The sequence below is a fragment of the Pristiophorus japonicus genome, chromosome 3 (assembly GCF_044704955.1).
Source record: "Pristiophorus japonicus isolate sPriJap1 chromosome 3, sPriJap1.hap1, whole genome shotgun sequence".
Lineage (NCBI taxonomy): Eukaryota > Metazoa > Chordata > Chondrichthyes > Pristiophoridae > Pristiophorus > Pristiophorus japonicus.
Window position 1 is genome coordinate 264,963,674 of NC_091979.1, and position 25,229 is coordinate 264,988,902.

General features: G+C 35.8%; 1 protein-coding gene across 7 annotated transcripts in view; it reads right to left on the bottom strand.

Annotated features, from left to right (window-relative positions):
- Positions 1 to 25,229, bottom strand: part of vti1a (vesicle transport through interaction with t-SNAREs 1A) — a 441,138-nt gene that overhangs the window by 244,073 nt on the left and 171,836 nt on the right. For all 7 annotated transcript variants that reach the window (XM_070874984.1, XM_070874982.1, XM_070874987.1 and 4 more), the window contains one exon: positions 23,735 to 23,819. In XM_070874984.1, coding sequence (XP_070731085.1) covers positions 23,735 to 23,819 — 85 coding nt within the window. The remainder of the gene's footprint in view (positions 1 to 23,734; positions 23,820 to 25,229) is intronic.

Sequence of the window (25,229 nt, forward strand, 5' to 3'; positions counted from 1 at the left end):
AATATCTAGGATACCAATTGCAAAAAAGAATATACAAAGATAAAACTGGTTTGTGTATATTTGTTTAGTCTTTCATGCTGCAACTACAGTATTAGTTTGCCATTGAATTTTTGCAATATTAACATTTGAATTAAAAACAGAAAAGGCTGGAAACACTCAGCAGGTCAGGCAGCATCTGTGGAGAGAAAAACAGAGTTATTGTTTCAGATCGATAACCTTTCGTCAGCACTGGTTTCACTTTTGTATAAACATCTGAATGTAGTGCGTCTGGAAAGAAATCTGAAAACTGCTGAAAATATTCTTTCTGCATCTAAACTGCTATAAAATAATATTTTTAGACATTGTTTTATAAATTGAGAATCTGGTACATGCCCTCTCTCTAAATGATTAAGAACTTGACCACTGAATTGTATTATTGATAGTGGATACATTACACAATATTAATCCCCAATATCTTCTAAATGTTACTACATTAAATTACAGCATTGTAAACTATTAAAGTAACATTAAAACAATGTCAATACAGTTGAAAATTACACAAGTCAACTGTTTATTTTTTATGAATGGAAATAACAAAATGGCAACACCACCCTTTAAGGAAAAGTTTAATTTCATTAGCATATTCATTCATATACTCATTTCCTCTGGTTTTCAAAGTAGCATTTCTAACTGCAGGAGAATTTGTGTAGTATTGGTATTTTACAATGAGCACAGAATGCTGGAAAACTTGGTTTCTTAATGTTTATCCACACATTTCAATGATAAGCACATATATTCATACAATAATTCATGGTTATAAGGGGCTATGAAAATAATTACAGGAATAAATGCATTTTGGAGTAATTACAAACATGTCATCTCACTTGTAATCTCATTTGATTAAGCAGTTAAATATGAAATCATAAAACAGTATGGGCTGGAATTTGATCACCATTTCCGCCTGGTTTCTCAGCAGTATCCCTGTTTTTTGCTTGAAAACCGTCCGGTGCAAGTTTCATCAAAGTCTTCCACCGGCGGTTTCGAAATACCGCTGGGGAGCAGACCGCCGGCATGGAACACTGAAAAACCTACCACCTCCGTAGCTGAGGGGAAATAAAACGCTCACGAGAAACCAGCCCTTTGATCAGCGGTAGGTAAGAAACCCTGCAAAAAAAGGTAAGTGAAAGTTTGAAAAAAAAATTATTTTGCAACAATTCGGTGCCGAAGGGTCCTGTGAATGTTTTCCGATCTTTGTTTTTTGGAAAAATATTGTATGTGTTTTACCCCCTCCCTAGACCCAACTCGCAGCCTTGGAACTAAATTTTGAGTAAGTACCATCCAATGTGACTAGGATCGCGTTTTCCACCAAGAATCTGTGTGTCAGACCGATTTTTCCCGCCAGGCGGAATGTTTTCCATTTTTTGATCAATTTTTTGCCAGCCTTAATTTAATAATCTTAGCAGTTTTTTGGGCGGCAATCCGGCTGTGGTGGATTTTGATCAAATTCTAACCCTATATGTATTATAGAAATGCACTCTACCACACAATTGTGTTAATCATGAATTTAAAATTCAATTACTATTGTGTTTTACTATCACGCTGCAGACAGTCGCAACTAGAGATCTAAACCCAAATGTATTAAGGGTAGAGGCAAGTTATTTGGTAGCAGAGATTTATATAACAATTTTAAGTCACTACATTACCCATTCCTTCAGGTTGTCTTTTTAAGAAAGAAAAGGAAGAAAACAATCTGTATTTACATAATGATTTATCATGCCTTTCGGATATGAGCAATTCCAACAAATTTCATTCAAAGTGTAGTTAGAGTCAATCTGCACACAGCAAGATCCCACAAATAACAATTGAGGTCGATAACCAGTTCGTCGGTTTTTGATGGTATTAGCTGAGGAAGGAATTTTGGTAGGAGACCAGGAGAACTCTCTGTTTGTCTTTGACTAATGCAGTGAAATCTTTTAGATGAGCTCACAAAAGGTAGATGAGTTTACAGTCCAAGGTCTCGTCCACACTGAAGTATCAGCCTGCAGCGGGGCTTGAACACACAATCTTCTGACTCAGAGGCAGAGTGCCACCCGCCAAGATAACAAAAGTTCACACAAATCTTGTAACTGTTTCCAAATCTACCTATTTCATAATACAGTATATTAAAAATCCAACACCTGCATGCAGTTCCTGTCTGCACCACTTGATGGACTGTTGTTACGTTAATCACATTTTTAGTGGCAACTTTTTTCCCTTATAAAGTCCCATATCCATATTTATTATGGAAAATGTCCATGTAAACTTATTGTTCGATTTAGCCACCAGGTTCTCAAATTTTTTTTCAGAATCTTAATAACTAAAATCTCAAAAATTGTAAACAAAGCATCTTTGATGGAATGAGATAAGGTCAGGTGTGTGTGGGGGTGGGAAAGGATATATAATATCCATTTTTTGATGAGTGTATGACCCATTCATTTTTCTAGATTTGCACTAATTATATTAAGTGGATGAATTGCAAGATAAAAATTAATGACAAAGTCCATTCAGCTCACTTAAATCCATCCAGAAAAACAGTGCCATCACAACAGCCAACTGTCTCAAATAATTCCAAACATCAATCTGATCCTGGACCTCCACTACTGCAATTTTGATCACCCCTGTGGTAACTATATAACAGTCAGAGAATGTCTCCCCTGCTGATTTCTCTATCCTCCCCTAAAACCTCATAACTGAGCAAGGATCTGGTTGTATCCACCCCTTAGCAACACGGCTGAGATCAGGAACTCAAACAGTATGCGAGATTTCCAGTGCTAACTGATATCACAATGATCTGTTTCGTGTGGTAGTTACGTCACCACATCGCTTTGCAATAGCTTTGTTCATACAATCCTTCCTGTTGAAAAAGAGTAGCTAATGGTCTTGTAGTTAAAGTGGGAAACTATTCTAATGGTCTAATCTTCACGTGCAAGTACATTTAACATTAAATTTCTAGAACTATAACCACCCAGTTTTGTAACTAGTTCACATCCAGTTGTTAATACATCCAATATGTTCATGCAAAAATTGTTGAACATTAAAGGTGACAATAAAACATAATAATATTTGATAAAAATAAATTAATTCAGAATGTCAATTACCTCTTTAAAACTATTGTAGTGAATGAAGTTTGTTCTGCACAGTGAGAGCTGCAGTTTCATTATAAGCCTTGAGGTTACAATTAAACACCCAGCATGACTAACACAGACTCCAATTACAATTATTTAAAAAAAAGATTTTTTCTCCACAATTATCTTAGAAAAGAAAGACTTCAAATCATAACCAAAAAGCACATAGAATAGCCGAAATGCCAAATTGTGTATGTGATTATTGAGGTTTTTGAGTCAGTTCAACTTAGCTTTTTTAAGATGCAGTAATTTCACAATAACATTCACAACAATTCTGTGCAATGTCCCATATCTGATGGATACTTAGATTAGGATAGTGTTAAAAAAATACTTCAGATATTATATATAAAAGAAACAATGTTCATTGTTTAAAACAAAAAAGTGTTTATCATCACACAAATAGTTATAACTAGTAGTTCAAACAAAAAGTCTTATCGGTTTATGACAAACAGCAGAATGAATATACTGTTTTGTGGCCTAATATTGCGGTGTAACTCATTTTTTGTGTTGCATTGATGTAAAAACAGCATCAGCAAAATGGCCATTAAGATGGTGCATCACATTTTGCCAAATGAGAAGGTAATCTTGCAGCATTTCAGTTTTGTGCTATGGGACCGCCTTGCAACTTTTTAACATTATCCAAATGGCTCTTTGCAGACATTAAAATATTTAACAGGCATTTGAGCGCCAATTTGTACAACATACATGTATACAGCTACACTTACTTGACCCAACACCAATGTGGCTCTGCATCATTCTAAGCAGGTACTGATCAAACATCATTATAGATATGCAACATGGGGAAAAGCATACAAGCTAACAGTGCAAATGGTGTGGGGTGTGTGATTGTAATAGAACAACTTGCAATTATTTAACACCTTTAACATAGAAAGATATCCCAATAGTAGATCCACCATGATAATGCTCATGGTGAACCAGAGGATATGCTGTTTTATAGCATGGAGGCTATGGGGCAGAATTTGCGGTCGCTATGACGGTGTTACGGCAATGCTACAAAAGTGTTATAGGAAATTATGCATTTTTACAATTTCTTTATCATTAAATGAATACAGAATAATTCGCCTGTGTGTCTGATTCTATGGGCTATATGTTAGAAGGTTTCTGATGCTATGAACTGGAATTGCATAGCACATGTAGTTATCTGAACCCAAAGATTATGTTATATACTTGAACAAAACCATTTATAAAGTATCGAGCCTGCAAAGGCTCAGTTGATAAAAAGTGTAATTGAGCTATACAGATTATAAAGACCTAGATTCATTCACTTTAGACCATCTCAGATGATGCAGCGGTACAACTGACATCAAAGCCCTCAACTAGGGAAGGGTAAATTAGCTACTCCTAACAACCATCCTATTACTGGCTGGGGAAAAAAGTGTATATAATTTACATATATTCTCAGGTAAGGTTAAGATTGGGCCCGACTTTAGTACACCACAGTGAAATGGCCTGCGAGCATTCACAGTCTGAGTTTACAGTTGGAGAAGGCACTGGAGGGTGTCAGTCCCCTTAAAAAAAGGAGAGAAGCATATTAGAGCAGAATATTTTTTAATCTTGGGAGAAAACATTGCAAGATCTTTTCTGATGAGTATTTTTGGTCCTCTGTCGTGTGCATGAAACATGCATGTTTCAAAAAGAGGTACTATTGCAATCAAATTCTGACAGTATCTATGGTACAGTTTGGATTAATACACTACTGCAAAATTTCAGCTTCAGCACGCTGGCATTGAGCTTTGCTTGCCATTATCATCATAGGCAGTCCGTCAGAATCGAGGAAGACTTGCTTCCACTCTTAACATGCCAGAGAGCATATTGGAATACGAAAATGCAAACCCAGCATGTGAAGCTCTGGGCCATTAGCACTGAAAACCCAAATTTATACAGATTGTACATATCCTATTCAAAGTCTTTATCAATCATTAGTTGGATGGCATCCTAAGGAATGCATTTATGTTTGTTACAGGCATTTCTGAAAGAACTGCAGCACTACTTTTCACCAATGATAATGTGTTATTGGTCAATTTGGTTAGGGATCTAGTACACTCATCGAATGATTACAACATAAAGGAGGCCATTTGGCCCGTCGAGTCCGTGCCAGCTCTCTGCAAGAGCGCTTCAGCTAGTCCCACCCCCCCGCCCTTTCCCCGTAGCCCTGCAACTTTTTTTCTTCAGGTACTTATCCAATTCCCTTTTGAAAGCCATGATTGAATCTACTTCTACCACCCTCTCAGGCAGTGCATTCCAGATCCTAACCACTTGCTGCATACATTTTTTTCCTCATGTTGCCTTTTTAGTTCTTCTGCCAATCACCTTAAATCTCTGTCCTCTGCTTCTTGACCCTTCTGCCAGTGGGAACAGTTTCCCTCCATTTATTCTGTCCAGATGCCTCATAATTTAGAACACCTCTATCAAATCTCCTCTCAAACTTCTCTGCTCGAAGGAGAATAACTGAGCTTCTCCAGTCAATCCATGCTACTGAAGTCTTTCATCCCTGGAACTATTCTTGTAAATCTTTTCTGCACCCTCTTTAAGGCCTTCACATCCTTCCTAACATGTGGTGCCCACAATTGGACAAAATACTGCAGTTGAGCTCAGACCAATGTTTTCTAAAGGCTCATAATAACGTCCTTGCTTTTGTACTCTATGTCTCTATTTATGAAGCCCAGGATCCTGTATGCATTTTTAACTGCTTTCTCAATCTGCCCGGGCACCTTTAACGATTTGTGCACATACACCCCCAGGTTACTCTGTTCATGCATCCCTTCAGAATTGTCAATGCCATCTTGAACAATGAGCTTACCAACAAGATATAATATAGTGAGTGATCTCAAGTGCAGCATTATTGCTCTGCATGGGTCAAGAGGAATCTAGAAAAGAGGCACCTGTCCCAATTGTTGATATCAGTACCTGGGGGTTCTGGTGGATGCCAACTTTAGCTTGAGCACAGTTAGTTGTGCCAATAACGAGAAGAGGTAAAGTAATGCTGGTTTCTTGAAATTCCCTACCCCCTCGAATGACTCCAAAATTCCAATTCAGTTTAAGTATGTGGTGTATAAGACATGTATCCAAACAACTGTGTGTCAGCCTGGGTTCAGTGGTAGCACACTCGCCTGAGAGTCAAGGTTGTTGGTTCAAGTCCCACTCCAGAGCCTGAGCACATAATCCAATGCAGTATTGAGGGAGTGTTGCACTGTGGAATATGTCATCTTCTAGATGAGACATAAAACCAAAGTCTTGTCTGCCCTTTCAGGCGGACATAAAAGATCCCATAACACTATTCAATGAAGAACAGGGTCATTCTCCCAGTGTCATGGCCACTATTTATCCCTCAATCAACATCACAAACAAATTAGCCGATCATTATCCCATTGCTGCTTGTGGGACCTTGCGTTGCACAAATTGGCTGCCATGTTCTCTTACATTACAACAGTGACTGCATTTCAAATGTATTTCATTGGCTGTAAAGTACTTTGGGCCTTCCTGATGTTGTGAAAGGCGCTATATAAATGCAAGCTCCTTCTGTCTTTATCGTTTAGAGCTTCTAGGCACGTAATGGAACGGCTGCCTTCAGTTCATGGACAAAATCCAGGACCAAGCAGTTGAGTTGATTTGTGGAGGAAAAAAATTAACTACAGGGAACGAAGATCTCCAGCCTACACTGATCTATTAGCACCTTACAGGTGGAAAATCAGCCATGCAGCAAACATGGCTCTGGAGCTGGTTTAAGCTGTTGCTAGTGAGTAGCCTGTTATAATTAGCACTTCACACATTATCCTATTCAGTATCTTCCACCACATTGAATGCAGATGTCTTTCATTTAGCTGGTGAGGAAACAGAGGCTTAGGTTAACTGCTGCTGGAAGATATTACTTCAGTGTCTACGTTGATGAGGTTAGATCGAGACAGTTGCTGAATCTCCATGCTCCAAATGGACATCGTCAATGTCTTATGGCGTCTGCCCATGTGGTCAAAACGATGGTGGCAATTCACTCACAACTGTGTAGCTCAGCATGCTGCTTCGGATAAGTTCCATTTATCTGCTGCTTGAATAGCAATGAGCCAAACCATAACTTGGTCAGTTGTCTACCAGCCCACTAGTGACTATCTTGCTGAGTGGGATTTACTTTGAGTGAAGCTAACTCTAAGATGACATGTCTGGCAGTGGGAGATTGGAATAGAATTACTCCTCTGAGGAAGAGTTAATAATCTGACACCAGAATACTGTTGATGATTAACTAGCCAGCCTAGCTGATTGATAGGACATCAATTGGTCACTTGGGACTGGAATTCTTCCTACTTGCTCCAGATAAACTTGTAAATCAACCACAAATAGCATGGACAGGCCACGGGAAGCTTAGCGATGTTCTTTACTGCTAATTCCAACACTACCCCTCCCTGCACACACTTGAGCCCGGATTGTAAATCGGATAAAATTAGACCCCCCCCCCCCCCCCCCCCAGGAGAGTTCAATGTGAGGCCTGCAGTATTTTAACTCCCAGGCCTCAATTAAATAGTGCCCGAAGCTGGCAGGAATGGCGTTAATGTCAACATGAGGCAGGGGGTGTCTGGGGCAATTGTGGCTGGAGAAGGTGGGGGTTATCCGGGGCACAGGAGGACCAAGTTTTCCCCGATGGGCCAGGAGGAGCACAAGGGGCCATACTTTTTTTTTTTAACAAACAACTTGCCTGGGCTTCTTCTGGCCCAATGCTGCTTGAAGCTGGTGTATCAAAGATTGTGCGCAAATGGCACTTTTCAGAGTTAAAATTACAACGGGGTCAGAATAATGTAATTGGACCCCAACATTTTAATATTTACGAGACCTCCGTCTGAAAATCCGGGATTTGCAGGGATGGAAAGCAGGTTCTATCAGCCGCCATTTTAACTCTGCTGCCTGGACCATTCCCTCCGGGTGGGCAAGGTCAAAATTGGGGCTTTGTCTCTAAATTAGGCAAGTGGTGATTGTGTGAACAGAACTTCTATGTGGATCCCTCATAGTTTGCTTTGGAGACTTAGTAAGTTTCCACAAGTTTCAGTCAACTGATTAATGAAAAAAGAGGAAGGACTTTCAAGGAACTGTCACAAATTTGGACCAGGAATAAAGCTGCAGGGAAAACAAAGATTTTTTATTGTGCATTTATGGCAACTTCAGCCTAAGCTTGAACCAACAGCAAATACACCTCAACTGCAAAGGCCAAAATTGGCACAATCCTCTTGTGGAAGCTGTATTTTAAATGGTAGACAGAGAAGAAAATAAAGTTAAATATGGTTGTATGAGATAGTGTACCAAAGTCACAGACGTTACATTCAAAATGGTTTCTTAAAGAGGCGGACAGCCTGGTGATTTTCCATTTGGACTGAGTAACTTACTAAGTGGATGACAAAAGGATTGGTTGTATTATTGTGCTATTAAAGTATGACTGTGGAAATACATGCAACAATATATTTGTTTACAATAATTTGAAATCCCATACTTTGTTGTGTACAATTTGTGGTCTACAGGTTCCATGACTATCGTAAGATATGAATGAACCATTGCATGCACTTATATTTTGCAATTCTTCACAAACATTAGGTTTGCAGAACCAAAGCCATGCAAAAAATAAATAGTAACTTGATGAACGTGAAGTGTCAGAACACACTTTAATGCTTGGACTAGTGTTGTGAAAACTGCTTATGTATTTGTAATGCTTGCAGGAAGTGTAGTTTAAGATATTTAAATGCACACAAAGGCTAAAGAGTGAGATTCACCATCAGTGTCCTTAGATTTAATATTTACTAAACCAGTAGTGCAAAGGAGGTAAATTAATATGCAGTCATTAACCCAGTGTGCTCCAGCAATCAAGTAATTTCAATTGTGTATGTTAATTTAGCCCCCTCATACTGTTGAGCACAGTATCTCCCTTTAAGTTGGTTCTGGTGATGTGAGCAGCACTCATGAACAAATATAACCTCGCCAAAAGCAAATAAGAGAGAGAAGCAGAGAGAAAGTAAAAGAATGTTAAATTAAATAATCATTGTTTTTTTTTTAAAAAAAGGATTACTAATTTTAAGAACAGCAACTGCAATACCACATACCACACAATGTGACACCAGCCATATCGACTAAAAATATATATTTATTCAACACAACTACTACACTATTTTAACAATGTACACAGAGAAATATCGACCCTCCTTCCCACAGCTGAAGTATTGCTTTGATATGTAGACATTGCTATCAATTGTTGCTAAATTTTCTGAAATTGCATTTCACATCTGCCAGGTTTTTGCAGTTACTGATTCTATTCCAAGTTGATGCTGTCGAATAAAACTACTTAACTGTTGAGTGACTTGTTGTGGTAATCTACCCAAATTCATAATCAAGCCAAGTTTTCACAAATAACCCAGAGATATAATGAAGACTTTTCGTTGTGATGGGTACTCAAAGAATGAATGCTCCAAACCAGGGATGGAAAGATCTACATTTCTTAGAGTTTTGAGTAATTCTAACTAAAGCTTGGGTTTTAATGCAGAAGTGTTTCTTAGGAAAGATTTTGAGACTGTAACATTCAGAAAATAATCATTTTAATAATCTTACAGAAATCCTTCATGCAATTATATAAGATTCTTTTAAGATTCCTGTGGGGAATTCCCTGAAGAGCATATGAAGTAAATGCAGTTGGATAAAGATATAATATGCATATTTGAATTTTGCCTAGTTCTAGTACAAAACCATACATGAACATTTTAAGAATTTTCAAAATAGCTTTACAAGAAATACTTTATGATGCCACCTAAACATCAAAATATTTTGGTACTGTATTCATGTGCCACATTTTTGGTCGACAATGGTTTTTAATCCCGCAAGCTTTTTAAAAAGCAATACATCCAGTATATAGTACAAATCACCTAATTCAACAAGTCTGAATTCAGTTTAAATAAAAAGTCACATTTTTGCAGATATTTTAGGTATTAATGTCTGCTCATAAAACATTCCAAATGGCAAAAAATAAATTAGGTTTTAAAAGCACAATTAATATACAGAATCTTTAAAAAATGCCAAGCTTTTACTTTACTAAACTCATAGGAATAAATAAATGAGGTGTATGTTGTGAAACTATAATCTAAAAAGAAAGATGAAAATACATACCAATATAAATATTTTAGTAAACTGCCACACAAAAATACATGAATGTTTAATTTAGGCGCTACCTATGTCATTATCTGTTACACATTCTACCACTGATTCCCTTTTGGGAATCCCAAGATGCATGCAGTTTTTTAAATCTCTAGATATCAGCATTACTTTATATTCTGCTGAAAAAAATACACACACACAGCCCTATGTAGGGGAAAAGCTCGCATTCCCTATATAGCACATACAGGAACACATGAAAAGTACATCTTTTGGAGCTTCTACAGAGTCACAGCAAGTTTTTTTTTAAGTTTCCACATACCACTTGGGACTCTGCCTCTTGAGAAATCAGTAAGTCCGTTTTGAGTTTTGGCATCGGCAAGGTCTCGAAATATAATTTTTTTTCTTCCTAAAGCAGGCAATAACTATATACAAGACTCATCATCAAATTTAAAAGAAATATGAAGAATTTACTTTCGTGATTTTACACTTATATTAGATCAGAGTTGAAACATGAAACAGTTCAAAGTTAAAGATGAAAAGTCCCAGCTATCAAAATGACATTAAAACCTTAGATCTGAACAGTGCTCATTCTGAATTGTCTGAATGATCGCGATTAATTTCAGCTTTACATATGCTTCAGATTTACATCTACAATGTTGATACATATATAATTTGGAAAAACATTATATGTATGCTAAAGCTTTTACCTGAATATTTTTGTTAACATCAGGGGTTTGAAGGGCGATTTTAATCATTCTGATCTATCAGATTAGCATAGAGTGCCATTCATATTCATTCACCATAATTACATAAATTGTTTCATCTCATTCCAACAGACTCCAAGCAAGTCTATTTGGACTGTTTCTGACAAATGGGCTCCACTTTATACTTATCTCGGAGTTTCAAGTATCATGCTTATCTCATGGTATTGCATTAAGTTTTGCTTTGTATAGAAAATATGAATATGTTAGAGCATATGCACCCTAAATTAAATCCCATAAACATGAAAAAAGGCTCAGGGAAAACAAAATTTAATTGTGATGTCAAAAATGATATAACTCTAAAACTCGCTAGTAGTGTTTCCAACACCTGCAGAAACACAGAAATCTACAACGCAGAAGGAGGCCATTTCGGCCCATCGTGTCCACGCCATGCGCCACGCACCTATGCCATGGCCTTTAGTAACTGTGGCTTGTAGAGGTTTAGTTTGCTTTAGTTTATGTGGCTCAGTGTCAAGTTTTTTGTCTTATAATACTCACGTGAAGCGCCTTGGGATAGTTTACTATGTTAAAGGTGCTATATAAATACAAGTTGTTGTTGTTACTTATAAAGAATGATATACATATAGCACTTCCTTCCTCTAACTACATGATAGAAGTGGAATAATAGATGCTGCCATACTTTTCACGTTCTGTACAATTTAATTCCAAAAACATATTAAGGTGGTCCAAAAAAAATTTAAATGCCATACAAAAAAGAGCATTAATGACAAAGCCATTCCTGTATTATGTGCTTCAACTGGAATGCTAGAAGCGTGTGGACATCAACAGGAAAATTGTGAATATACTACCTGAACTGATTTATTATGTTGTGGTTTTTATATATTTACACTTAACATCTGCAAGTTAAAATAAATTTGTATTGTTGGTATGATTTTGATGTAATTGTTGCACTTTGTACAAATATTTTGATGTTCGTACATGTTGATACAAGCATGGTATTTGGGTCTGATAGCAATAAGATGCAATTTGTCACAAGGAGGCTTTTTTAAAAACTAAGTAGTCAAACAGTAGTGTACATATATTCACCTAGGACGTTAAACATTAGTTTTTTGTGCCATTATTTAACTCCGACATTGAATCATTTATTTTCTACCCAAAAATGCTGTACATGCAAGATAACTCTGTCTACGGTGTTATAAAGCTCTAACAATTGAGGCATAAAGGTTAAATTATATTACAAAAGTGAAGCTCAAACAGTTTCTTAAATTTATCTGCAGTTGAAGGGTGCATTATTCTGTATACCGTAGAGAACTGAGACTTTCCTACCCTATTGTTGTTTTATTTTGTTTTTGCCAGAAATAGCGTCATGTTGGACATGGTAAATGGCACGTTCCGGTGATCAAATGGAATAATTTGATTAACTAATGGTATTGGGCTTTACGTTACAGACTGATACAGTGCTAATACTATACATTACTAATTTCATATAATGTGAAGCTAGGAAGGAGCACCAGAAAACTGATCACAAGCAAGACACTCTCAGACAATTTTCTGGTAAGAAACAAATTACCTGTGACCAAATTTTAGACTAATAGTGAGAAGCAAAATATAAAAATGATTAAGAGCAAAATATATATATTGAAAGATACCATTTTTTTTCAAACTGCGCCTGGGCAAAGCACTTTGAAACATTTTTCAACATTAATGTTGCTATGTAAATACAAGTTGTTATTTATTTACTTCCGAGACAATCAATAAAACAGTGTGAAGTGTACTAAACAACATACCAAGAAAATTATAGCTAATATGGAACACTGATGTTCTCAGAATGTTTAACCCAATCTCAAAGCAGCAAAAAGCAGCAACGGATTTTGGGTTGTGTCTATTTGTTTTGACCCACCCAAGTTTCTCCCCAGGGCTCAATTCTCTCTCCTGAAAGACTGCATTGACCACAGCATATTCCCTGTTAACTAGACAAAGTCTGCACTATTCCAACACTGGTTTCTTTGTAAGCATATAGAAAATGACCCAGTGACACTACACAAAGATAGTAATTATTGAATTACACAGCCTGTCACTGTCGTTTGTGTCACACCTCTAACAGGTGCCATTAACAGAACTGCCAAATTATAATAATCTTTTCAAGCCCTCTGTGGTCCTAATAATGCCTTTTTCCCGCCCACATAATCAATGTGTGAACAGTAAGCCATTTATATTGTTACTAAATATAGTGAACTGAAAGCTTTGACTTGTAGCTTGTTAATATTGAAGAGCATTTACTATAACATTTACCATAAAAATGGTTTACAGGGCAGGATAATAACATACATTACGAAGCACTTAATATCAACAGCAAGAGATGGAACATGAACATCAGTTGCAGTTATTTCCAATATAAAATAGCTCTTATAATTTATTTTATGGAACCGTAGTATATTATGTAGTCCATGTTCGAGTGTGAAAGGGATTCTTATTTTATTTAAAATTTCTTAAATGTATGCATTAAAAGATATAAAAAACATTGAATCGAATTCATTATTTTAAGCTACATTTTCAGCTGAAATCATATAAAACTCAAACATATTAATTAGAAAATAGCAAATCAAGTACAAATTGGGCTTTAGTCCTTTGCATCTTCGACATATTTGCATTTACCGGAAGAGAAATACTGTGCAATGCCAGTTTAAATTTCAAGTTAATTGATGTTCTTCCTTTAAATGTGGTTTTAATTTACATTAATTCAAAATTAGATTTCAATTTGATAGATCACAAAGAAAAAAATGTATCCTAAAAGTTGCACAGCATTCCTCAGTCTACAATAGGTACAATATATTTTCCATAAACAATTATTGTAGAGTGGTGTGTGTGTGCGCGCATGCATTTGTGCGTAAAAACTCACATAAAATATACTTTCTCCTCCATGACACACTTATTCTTTTGAAATTTGACCCAGTAAAGCAATATGCTATAAAGTGTTGAACAGTGTAAAAACAGACTACAATAAAACTTTAAGGTTAAGAATGTCAGACGCTTACATTAATCACTTATTCTATGCAAACATTATTCTATGATCAATCTCCCAATACAATATTGCTCAGATTTTCAGCATGTTGTAAAGATTGGGTGTGGGGGATGGGGGAAGAACGGTGGGGAGGAAATGTCAAAAACAAATGGATAATTTTCTCAACGTTTCTCAAAAGTAAACCACAGTGCTGCTTTTGCACAATAAATGGTAACATTTATGCCACACGGTTTCTAATTATACTCGCTTAATCTACTGTTTTAGTTGACTAAATTATTAATTTATCTCATTGTTTAAAAGAACTAACGTGACAATCCTGCTTCTTTTGATAATGATGCATTGGTAGCAAATATCTCTAATTCTTTTGGTATCAGAGGAGATAGGCTGTTGATTTCCATTTTTAAAATAATTATCATTCCTGATAATGTTTAGGTGCAGTTTATTTTACTGAAACCATAACTAATATTTTTTCCAAAACTAGACATAATCATCTTACTGTGCACTGTTTATTGGGTTGATGTAAAATTTTAAATGTTTACTATAACATGAAAATGTTTTTTTTTTAAAAAACAGTAATAGTGCCATGTCTCAGTCAAAATCATTCCTCTACAACAATCTATCAAAAAAAAATATTATTGTAGTAGTAAGGAGATTTAAAATCTCAACTAACAATTACCACCCTCAGCAATTGAATGATATTAAATTAAGGCTACGTACTAATGAAAGATAAACCTTTAAACTCAACTTTTCCTTCCATGTTCATTAAAGTAAATTATAAAACATATAGTTGGTAAACGATATTTTAAAACCAAAACAAACATTTACAGTAACCCCTGTATTGTCTGCTCCAGAATTTTTCCATGTTTAAGATTTGAAACTATTCACTAGATTACTATTCAATTATTATAACTCTGCTCAATTATGCACTAGTCAAATAGACAGGAAGGACCGAAATTTCTAAACAGCTCAAGAGCGCAGCCTATCTGTGTTAGCCCATCTATGTCATTTTAAATTCAAACTCGAAGAAATCATCCATTCCTTAAGCATTTTGATCCAGCAGGAATATCTATTACGGATTCTGAATACCTTTCATTTCTGTAATTTATCTACATATTATTAATCCATCCAATAAATAAATCAATAAGTTTGCACTTGCACAACATCCTCTACTTGTGCGACAATGCCTTGATCGGAACTTCACCTCTTAACAAATCTGTCAGCTCTTCAAAAGTTCCACAAAGGAAACTTCCTGGGGTTCCACTTCTGCCCTTTGTTTTCCATTTCCTTTTGAAGACTTTATTAAACAAAATTTAGACTACGCTTGGAGTGTCACACAACGGTCACCACATCTGTTGTTTTCGTACCAGTAACTCAAAGCAAAGAGAATGATTTCTGTGCATTTTGTACAATTCACAAAACAAAGGCCATTAAAGTACCTGATAATAAATGGGGAGTGATTGCCACCATTTTAAAAGTTAAAAACAAGCAGCAACTAAACTGCTATTTTTGGTAATGCAGCCTATTTTCAGGATAATGCAAAATAACCCTCAAAACTTAATTGTTCGCTGAAAAGTATTCATTAGAAACAACTACATATCCCTGAAAGTTCTAAATTACCTCTCAATTGTCAACTCTATTAAATGTATTAGTTATAAATAGGATTACTTTTTATTTACTATGTTGCATGAAGAATTTGTCCCCACATTAACAATGTGCAAAAATACAAAACATTTGCAAATATCCAGCTCTCAATGATCAAATTTGAATTCAAATGAAATCCTCATGGGAGTCAATAGTAAAAGAGTAAAAGATCAAGTACATAAATATCACTAAGTATCGTGGGTTATTTTGCAACAAACGTTACATTGTAATGTATTTAATTTTGAACATACACGACAATCTAAAATGTTGTTGATGAGGAAAAAGTAAAATCTAAATTGCAAAGATACCATTGAAACAGCTTGATTCATAGAATTTTGCTAGACCAATGCTGAACTAAATAACACGGGGTGCACAGTTTCAAATTTAGGTTTGGCTTAGGGTTGATATTCAACAAACTTGTAATGATAGTTCAAACCACATAGGCAAACCATGCATGGGAAAGTTTTCAGGCACCAATTAAGCCATTAAAAAAAAAAGATACTATGAAGCAGATCCAGCATAAAATATATTGCTATGTCATGTCGATATTAGTCAAGAGATATTAATGGGCTAGACTTTCGCCTTCATTTTCGGCGGTATAGTTGTTTTTTGATGAGAAACCACCCGACGAAAGTTTTCCCCTTTTTAAAAAAAAAAAGACTTCCGCCCACATTTCGAAAAGACCGCTGGGGAGCAACTGCCCACGTGCACCGTTGAGAAAACCGCCAGGATCTAAGTTTGGCCTCAACAGGGGCCCATACACACTGCCACGGAAACCGCCCACGAAAAGTTGCCTGAAACAGGGCAGTAGGTGAGTACACTGCAAAGAAAGATAAGTTAGAGGTTTATTATTATTATTTTTAAAATTCTAAAACGGCAATTACCTTAAAAACTGTCTTGAGAATGTTTTATAACTTAATTTTTTTTAAATGAAAAAATATTTTTAAAGTTTCGCCCCTCCCTAGGCCCAACCGCAGCCTCGGACTAAATTTTAAATGCTTACCGTTCATTCCGGTAAGAACCACCTGTTTTCCCTAGTTTCAGCTTTAACTGCCGTGAATTCTGGTGCAAGATCCATTTTCTCACCAGGCGCTATTTCTTATCTTTATTATGGAAATTTTTGCCAGCGTTAGTTGCAGAACCTTAGCGGTGTTTCTGGGCGGTAATCAGGCAGTGAGGGGCTTTAGGGAAAGTCTAACCCACTGTGTTTAAAATTCAATTAATGCTTGTGATGTAGGTTACACAAAACATGTGCCTAGCATTTTTAAGGTTAATGTTTCTTGTCATTTTGCAGCATTGGAATATAAGTAAGAGTTCATCAAGTTAATTGGTTTCAATTACGAATAGTGCACACATTGGCAAGGAGTAAAAATAAAATTTGCTATTTATTGCAATGAGTATTTAATATAAGCACATGCTATAAACTGCTGTTTGTCAACTTATCTTATTTTTCAAATTACACTTTGAGTTGCCGGAAATATATATTCTTGTACTTCATCTCTACAATGTTTACAAAATTTTAACGCATTGATTGCTATCCTCAAGTTACAGGTCAACTAAAAAAAGTGAGCAAAACAAAATTGAAATAATAAACAGCATATAGTGTATGCTTGTGCAGGAAATGTTAATCTTCAAGTCAAATTTTCATTTATTGTGTACTTACAATGCAAATGTTTTGTTTCTCAATTCTTTGGTTATTAAATACATCAACTTGGATTGACAGTATACTTTTGACAAAAAAAACCAGCAAATTCTTTCATTGATAAGGTTTGTACATCTGTAAATTTTCAATCTGTAAACCTATCGCATTATTTATTATTTGAAACACACATTATAATACCTTAAGCCACATAATAATCTTTTCAAACATATTATGAATAATTTCTCTGCAAGGGTATTCAAAAATATGTAGGTTAAAAAAAAATCAAACATTAAGAAATAAATTTTTTTTTTTTTTTTGAGAAAAACAACTTTGAAACCATTTTCTTTCTTGGCCTGAAATGGTGCTCAGCTGTCACAAGGCTTGCGACATCTGTTTTTCCTAATTACCAATAGCCTCTTCTTTTTGAGGAGTTTTTCAAAGAAAACCAAATACAAACTATTGAATTCTCGTAAAGCCCTGTGCTCTTTTAGTCTTCTGCTGGCCATATCATGGTGAAGATCACTGCATGTTGAGCCGGTCATTGTGCAGACTGTGTGCTTTGTTTGGGGCATAAATTGGGGTTTGGGCCTTAGCTACCGTAGTTCAAGCGTAAAAATACTTTGCCCATCACACCGTATACTGTTGCCAGCGACCCTCTAAATCCTTGAACCAACTGTGTCCTTTAGTGTCACAACAGATAATGCTGATTTATTACAATGTGTGAGTTTCTACTGATTAAAATAAGCCACAAGCACGTGGTACTGGAATTAGCACATTTAGAAGTCTGTTTCCCACATTCTATTTTGCGCTAGTGCGGCTGATCCCTGCAATTCTACGCGGGTGCAATTTTAATGACTGCTACGTTTTTGATGTTTCGATGAAAAACGCTGCTAGGTGTTTGTGGCAGCACTAGATACCAAGCCTGAATTGCTCTGATTGGAACGCTGTGACACTAGCTCTGTTTACGATATCATCGGTGTCATTTTCCTTTTAACGATAAGACACTTCCCTGACAAGGCTCGATTAGGGAAAAAATTATTATTACATTCACTTTTTTCAGACAGGATAGCGAGATAAACAGGAGAGCGCCTTAGGGAGGGAAAGAGGTGAAGATATGAGAAAAGCAAATTAAAAAAAATTATTCGCTTCCATCGAACTATTTAATTAGTAAAAAAATATCTAGAATATTGTACTAATATTTCATCACTCTCATATGGATTCATTTGCCTTGTTCGTTATCATACTTTCATTGCTCCTAAATTCCAGATTTTGTAATGTTGTATTTTAGATTTATTTGGTCTTTTTATAATGATTACATTTTGCACTGTCCATATTTCACATACATAGCAAGATGAAATGTTATTCATCACACAAAAAAAATAGCAGATAGCAGACTAGTACACTCAATACAGATTTTGCTCAAGTCTAAAGATGCTTAAGTAGCTAACTAGACACAGTACTTTCTTCAAATACTCCAGCTTCTGTCTATTAATGGGGAAGCTGTGTAGTGAGCTAAAATATAAAATACATATGATGTGCCATTTAAAAAATATAGCTTAATGTATATTGGCATCCTTAGTGTTTTCTGCACGAGGTTCTAAATTCATGACAATAAAATAATTACATTTTTTGTAACTTCCAAAGACTCTGAAGTAAACAGTACCATGGTTTTTCAGAATTCTTGCAGAATCTAATTGGCATTTTTGCCCTGGAATGCTTTGCATTAAAAGGAGCGTAAAAATTAAGTTGATCTCACAACACTCTAACTGTGGGTTATTGTTAGCAATGCAAGATTAAAAATAATAGGGTGTTAATTTTTTATGTTAGGTTTTGTCTATCCAAGGCAATTATTGGAAGAACAACCAGATCAGATTCTCCAGTTTTACTTCTGTTGACTAAAACATCAATACTGAAGTTACCAGAGGCTAGGGAGAGATCAGAGTGTGATAGTTACAGGAGTACTTGAATTCCCATCGTCTGGCACAGCAAGATCTCAAAGTCTCCAATAGGCTTCAAAGAGACACGATTATTTTTTTTTCCGAGACCCTCTGCTTTCCAGTGAAGCTGCAACCATGATTTTTTTCCGCCTAATACCACAGAAAAAAAATCAAAACAGGCTAAACAAATTGATGTACTCTTTAATATAGTCAGTGCATCATCATAGGATCTTGTGTCTCGCTTGCTGACAACTTGAGCTCTGTGTACCATACGTACATCTATCACTTTGTTGGCAACTTCAATGCTTCAGGAAAAAAAAAGCCTCTCAATTGAGTTATTGGCACCTTTGATTGACACAGCCTAATCAGCTTATCTGCACATTAATAAAGCTGATGGCCTGCAGAGTTGGTCTTGTACCCAACCTCAATGAACTTCCAGGAGCGAAAGCCTCTAGGGCCAGTCTAATAGTGTCAGAAGCCCCAGAAAGAGCCGAGCAGCAGTGACATGGCTTAAATGTGAAAACCATTCCACTTGTTTTGAGATATTTTTATTTCCTGCAATAAAATGTTTTTCCGACTCAGATCATGACCTTTTAACGTTAAGTATTTCACATAATGCCACATTTAATTGTTTGGCCTCAAATACGAACATTTATTCCATGAACACTATTTTCAGTCACCTGCAATGACATTTCACACTAGTAATAAATAATATACCAGATTATAAGTGCAGAAATATTAACTACTACGTGATGTTCCAATGACATTACCCAATTGGAATAGATGCTGAGGATACATCTCCTATAGAAGTGGCAGAGACTGGTTACTTTCTACATTTATACTGGATTCATGTTTTATATTTAAAAAAGAAAATTCAGCTCCTTCAAAAAAAAAAGTCCATATTGATTGAATAAACCAAATTTATTGCACTACTAAATTTATTTTACTTACAACACTGACCTCAATTTACTTGTAACTTTAGCACTCAAACTATGGGCGATTTGTGAATTTAACTCCGCCAAATAGTTCTGCGAGTGCAATATCCTACATTTGTCGTACAGGTATGAACAATCATTTCACATCTTAACAGAATCAATGCTGCTCACCTGTGCAAATCAAAATTCTACACTAAATATCAAACAAAGGGATGCAACTGTGATGTGGCTCATGATGTAATAGAACTATCTTTTAAAGGCTGTTATTCAAATTCTACTAATTTCCCTATGTCATTAGACTAGACTTTGTAGTATGCACTTGCGATTGTCAAAATTTCTTTTGGCAGATCGCGTGCCTCCCTGGGAGAAGGGCCTCGCGGGTGGCGATTTGGGCTGTTTGCCCAACTCCTGCCCAGCAAATTTCCTTAAAATTAAACCAGAGTAAGAGTTTTAAAAGATAGAAAAAATAAATTTTATTTCTTATTTTTTATATTAAAAACCCTGCCCATGAAGGTAAGTTTATGTTTAACATTATTAAAACATTTTAAATTAAAAAAAAATGTTTCTCTAAAACATTTAATTTAATTAAATTTTTATGAATTTTAAAAAAGTGAAGTGTTTTAAAAATTAATGTTTGTTTTTAGGGGTATGCCCATTCATAGAAATGGGAGCTCGGAGCTCCCATTACTATGAATGAGAATACTACATTTTCATTGGTGGTCCAGGCCCACGTGATCGTAGGAAGCACTTACACTCCTGGGTTGCGTGGGCCATGCATCTAGGCCTGGGACCCGAAGTCTACGTTGGAGCGGGACCACCAGGTATTTTCGGGGGGTTTTTATGATCGGTGGCAGCCAACTGCAATTTTTGGCCCTATAATTCTAATTAACACAATGTTGCAATTTTGCTTTAGTTATTCTGCCATTTTACTTTTTTCAGCTTCTGATCATTCATTGACCATTTCCCAACTAAGTCAGTGAACAACTGCCCCGCTACCAGACTTCTCTTGCACAAGTCACTAGGATGTGCTTGAGAGTGCTCCCAGAGAACCTTCCCTCTCATCACACCCAGATCCCTGTGGGGAAACTAATCTTTGCTCAATGTCAAAACAATCTCTCATTCTCTATTCCATATACTACCTACTTCTCTACCACAAAAAAATGGTCCAACTGCACCAGTCTACCTTCAAGCCTGTTATCCTATACAATTACCTGTGCCACTTGTGAACTTCATCCCTCACTAGGTGAAGAAAAATACTGGCAAAAAACAGCAGCCACCAATTGGCATGCAATTTATACTAGCTTAAGCAATAGATGCAAGACATTGCCTGAAATAGACAGAAATTCTATCAAAAATGAAGAGGTTAGTGGAGAAATACATGGCTGTAATTGAATCTCAGGGTTCTGACATGATCAGAACCCCTTAATTCAATCGCTGACTTTTATCGGACAGTCAACCATCTATTAGCCTGTATACAGAAGTGTCATATCGCTCCAAAACAGGGTCATTGATTTCTCAGTAAAACAAACTCCTTATTATCCAAGGTCTAAGATACTAAATGCTTGCAAAACACCATCATCTCGTCACATAACACAGCCACGCAAAAAATGCAGTGAACACAGTGGCAACTGCAAGGAGCAGTAATTGAAGATGCAAATTTCAGCAGGAAATTCCAAAGAAAAGCTTCAAAAAAGCAAAATAAAAATCACCTCATTACAGATCAGAAATTACTTATCCTCCATATAAAACATTTAAAAGAGCTACTTTTGCTTAATAGTACGTTTGATAAACTAAAAATTATCAGCGTTTTTTTTTGGGGTGCTTAACCAAGAGAAGTTGCTAGTGTTCGATCATGTTTTTTTTCCTTGCCAATATTTTCACCTTGTCTCTTGAAGATGCCAACTCTTTGTTGGGTTGCACCTCGCCAAGTGCCACCCATCCTCCAATATTTTGTCAAATGCCCATGCAAACATCCTTCAAATACACACCTTGATGATGTGTATCAGCCTGCTATTCCACTATACGGCCATCTCAGCTGAGCCCAATACTGTCTACATATGCAAGCTTCCAGTAGGGGCTGGTGGATAGCAATTAGGAGCAGGAATTCTGGCTGATTTTTTTTAGCTCCCAGACACCAATTGTAGCATCCCTATTGCTGACCCAACTGAAATTGGCTAACACAATATAAATTAGGGATTAAACATGGAACCTTTCTGGTCTGTATATCTCAGCTACTTAGTTATAAAATATGGTGTACACAAAAATATTGCTCACCATGTCAAAACAGGAAGATAAAATGGTTGGCTTTGGAACTCTATTGACTTGTACACTAAAACAAAAACCTTTTGTAGATCTCTCTACTTTTATACCACTCTTGTTTAATTTAATCCAGCCTGCTCTTAGTTCATTTTAACTGCATTGGCAACAGTACATACTTTTGCTCAACATCTGTAGCTTGCCATTATTTAGAATGACCAAAAGTTTTATGCATTTTTCTGTTATTGTCTGCGAACACTCTCCCTCCCGTTTCCAACATCTCTGAAAAGCCTGCTTCCTGTTTTCCCCTCTCTCAGTACACCATATTTAATGCTTCGTTTACCTCTACCTTCCTTTTGATGAAAGTAGGTTCTCCCTCAACTTTCACAACCTTTCATTAGCTTTTTCTGCCCTCTGTATTGATACCATTTGTTTTCAGTCTCTTGGCTTCCTCTATTTCTTACTGCTCTTAGTATCATGCAACTGGTCCTGTTCTTGCTATTTTCCTTTTGCCCATCTTCTTTTTTGCCTATATATCCACAGGACTGCTCATCTGAATCTCTCCCTTTTGCTGCCAAGATGAATTTGAGGCCTGATTTTGAGTACCCTGCTGCAGAACTGCTCCACCTGACCTTAAGCTTGAATTATCTCATTTCTTAACTTCTCTTCAAAACAAAACATTACACATAAATGGAATGCACGTAAAACTACTTTATTTCTGAGAAATTTAACCTGAAAACCATAAATAAATGGCTCAGTGGGGAATGCCTATACAAAAATAAATCATCTTCTAAAGCCAGAGTGTATAATGCTCAAAGCCCAAATTTGCAGTCCAAAGTCACCGAATGATTTATTTTTGCATTAACCAATCTTTTGTTTGATTATTATGAACATACACACTTTAAAGGCAAATTAAAGTTTTCTTCTGTGCAAAAAGTATAACAAAAGAAATAGGTGCAAGATTATAAATGTGGTAATTGCTTAAGAACCACTTTTTAAAAATATATATTTTGTGTACGAAAATAGTGTGAATTTTCATTTCTGTCAATACTTTGTTTACACAAGTAATTATATTCCAACTGAGTATTGTTCAGATATATAGATATAGAAACTTCAAGAATTGGACATCATGCTTTCAAGTTTGAGAGGAGCACAAACAAACACCCAATCACCTTTCCAATATGTAAACCACATCTATAGTTGCTGTCTTTTCCCCCTTTGAAGTGCACCAGAAATGTCATGTGTCGTGAACACTACTGTGCATAAGCCAGATAATTTGCTCACTCTCAAAATCCTTACCAGTTTCAACGGTTAGTTGGTATCCAGCCTCCAGTCTTCGTGTTGACCTTTCCAACCGCTCTGTATTATCCAACAGGCACGCTCTCTGAAACAAAATTGTAGATGATTATACACAACACTTAAGTACTAGATATAATTATATCTAATTTAATAGTAAAGGAACCATACAGGAACATAAACACATGCTAAATTTTGGAGTCAGATATAACAATTTGTATGAAGAGCTAAGTAAGTTCAGCTCAAAAGGAGAAAACTGTTCAAACAATTTTATTCCTTCAAGAACCAACTGATATTTTCAATAGATGCCAGGTAAATAGCCAGTTGCTATTTTTAGTAACTGAAGGTGAAGTAGATGTCATAGCACAAAGTATTTGTAGTATGAAAGCATTTTAATTTACATTAGAATTTAATCAAGGCTAAAGTATAAATACCATACATCTATAAAGAGCCCTGGAAATATTATTTGTGGCAAGTCACGACACATAAATAAGAAAAAAAAACTTAACTTTATGTGCAGTGAGACTCTTGCAGGTTGGATTAGAATAAACTAGAGAAGCCATATGTTCCCAATTATTTGCTAAAAGTCTGAAATCAACAATTTCCTTGCACTGGACGAAATGAACCAGGATTCTTTTAGCACATATATGAACAACCACTCTGAATACCATCATGAAAACTCATTTAACTACAATTAAGCAATGTGAACATGTTGTAATATGACTCCATCTGAACCGTTACGTTGTACATGCACGTGCAATGCTTTAAAACAATTTGAATTCCTAATATGCACTATTACTAAATAAATAGTGTATTTTTGCAATCACATCAGCTTCAATAATTGTTCACGATTTGTGTTTCCAAAACAAAAGTTCATTTCAATGAATATTTTACTTATAGAACACAAACTATTAAAGATGCTGAATGCCACATTTGCAGTGAAAAAACTAGCGCAATATTTAGATTTGCTACATCTTCTTGATTATTAGAAATATATCACAGTTCGAGAACAATCACATTGTAGTCTTGATCTTTAATAGTTTTTACTTGTAGTTTTTCTAACATGTCTTATTATGGGATCCTACAGAATTTCACTTGGGATTTTATGCTCATTACAGCAAAATATGGAGTGCTTTGTGAATGCCAGGAGTCTTATTCAAACTGATGTTCTGTTGAATAATTAGGCTCCAATAGTGTGCCACACAAGTTGAAATAAATAGCTGTATAATAAGATAAGTAGAATTTTAGATAAGCACAGCTACAGCACAATTATCATATCTTATATACAAAACATCTGTAACATTTTATTGTCATTGTTACTGTCATCATTAAGATACACTGGCTTTTTAAGGCCATTCTAAAAATGAAGATGCCTTTAATCAGTGGACATATCCCTTGACTTTAGTGCATCGTGATAGAATTTGAATATTGGAACTGAAGCTTATTTCCACAAGAAAAACAGAAAAATGTCAAACGAAGCTCAGAAAATGTATTTTAG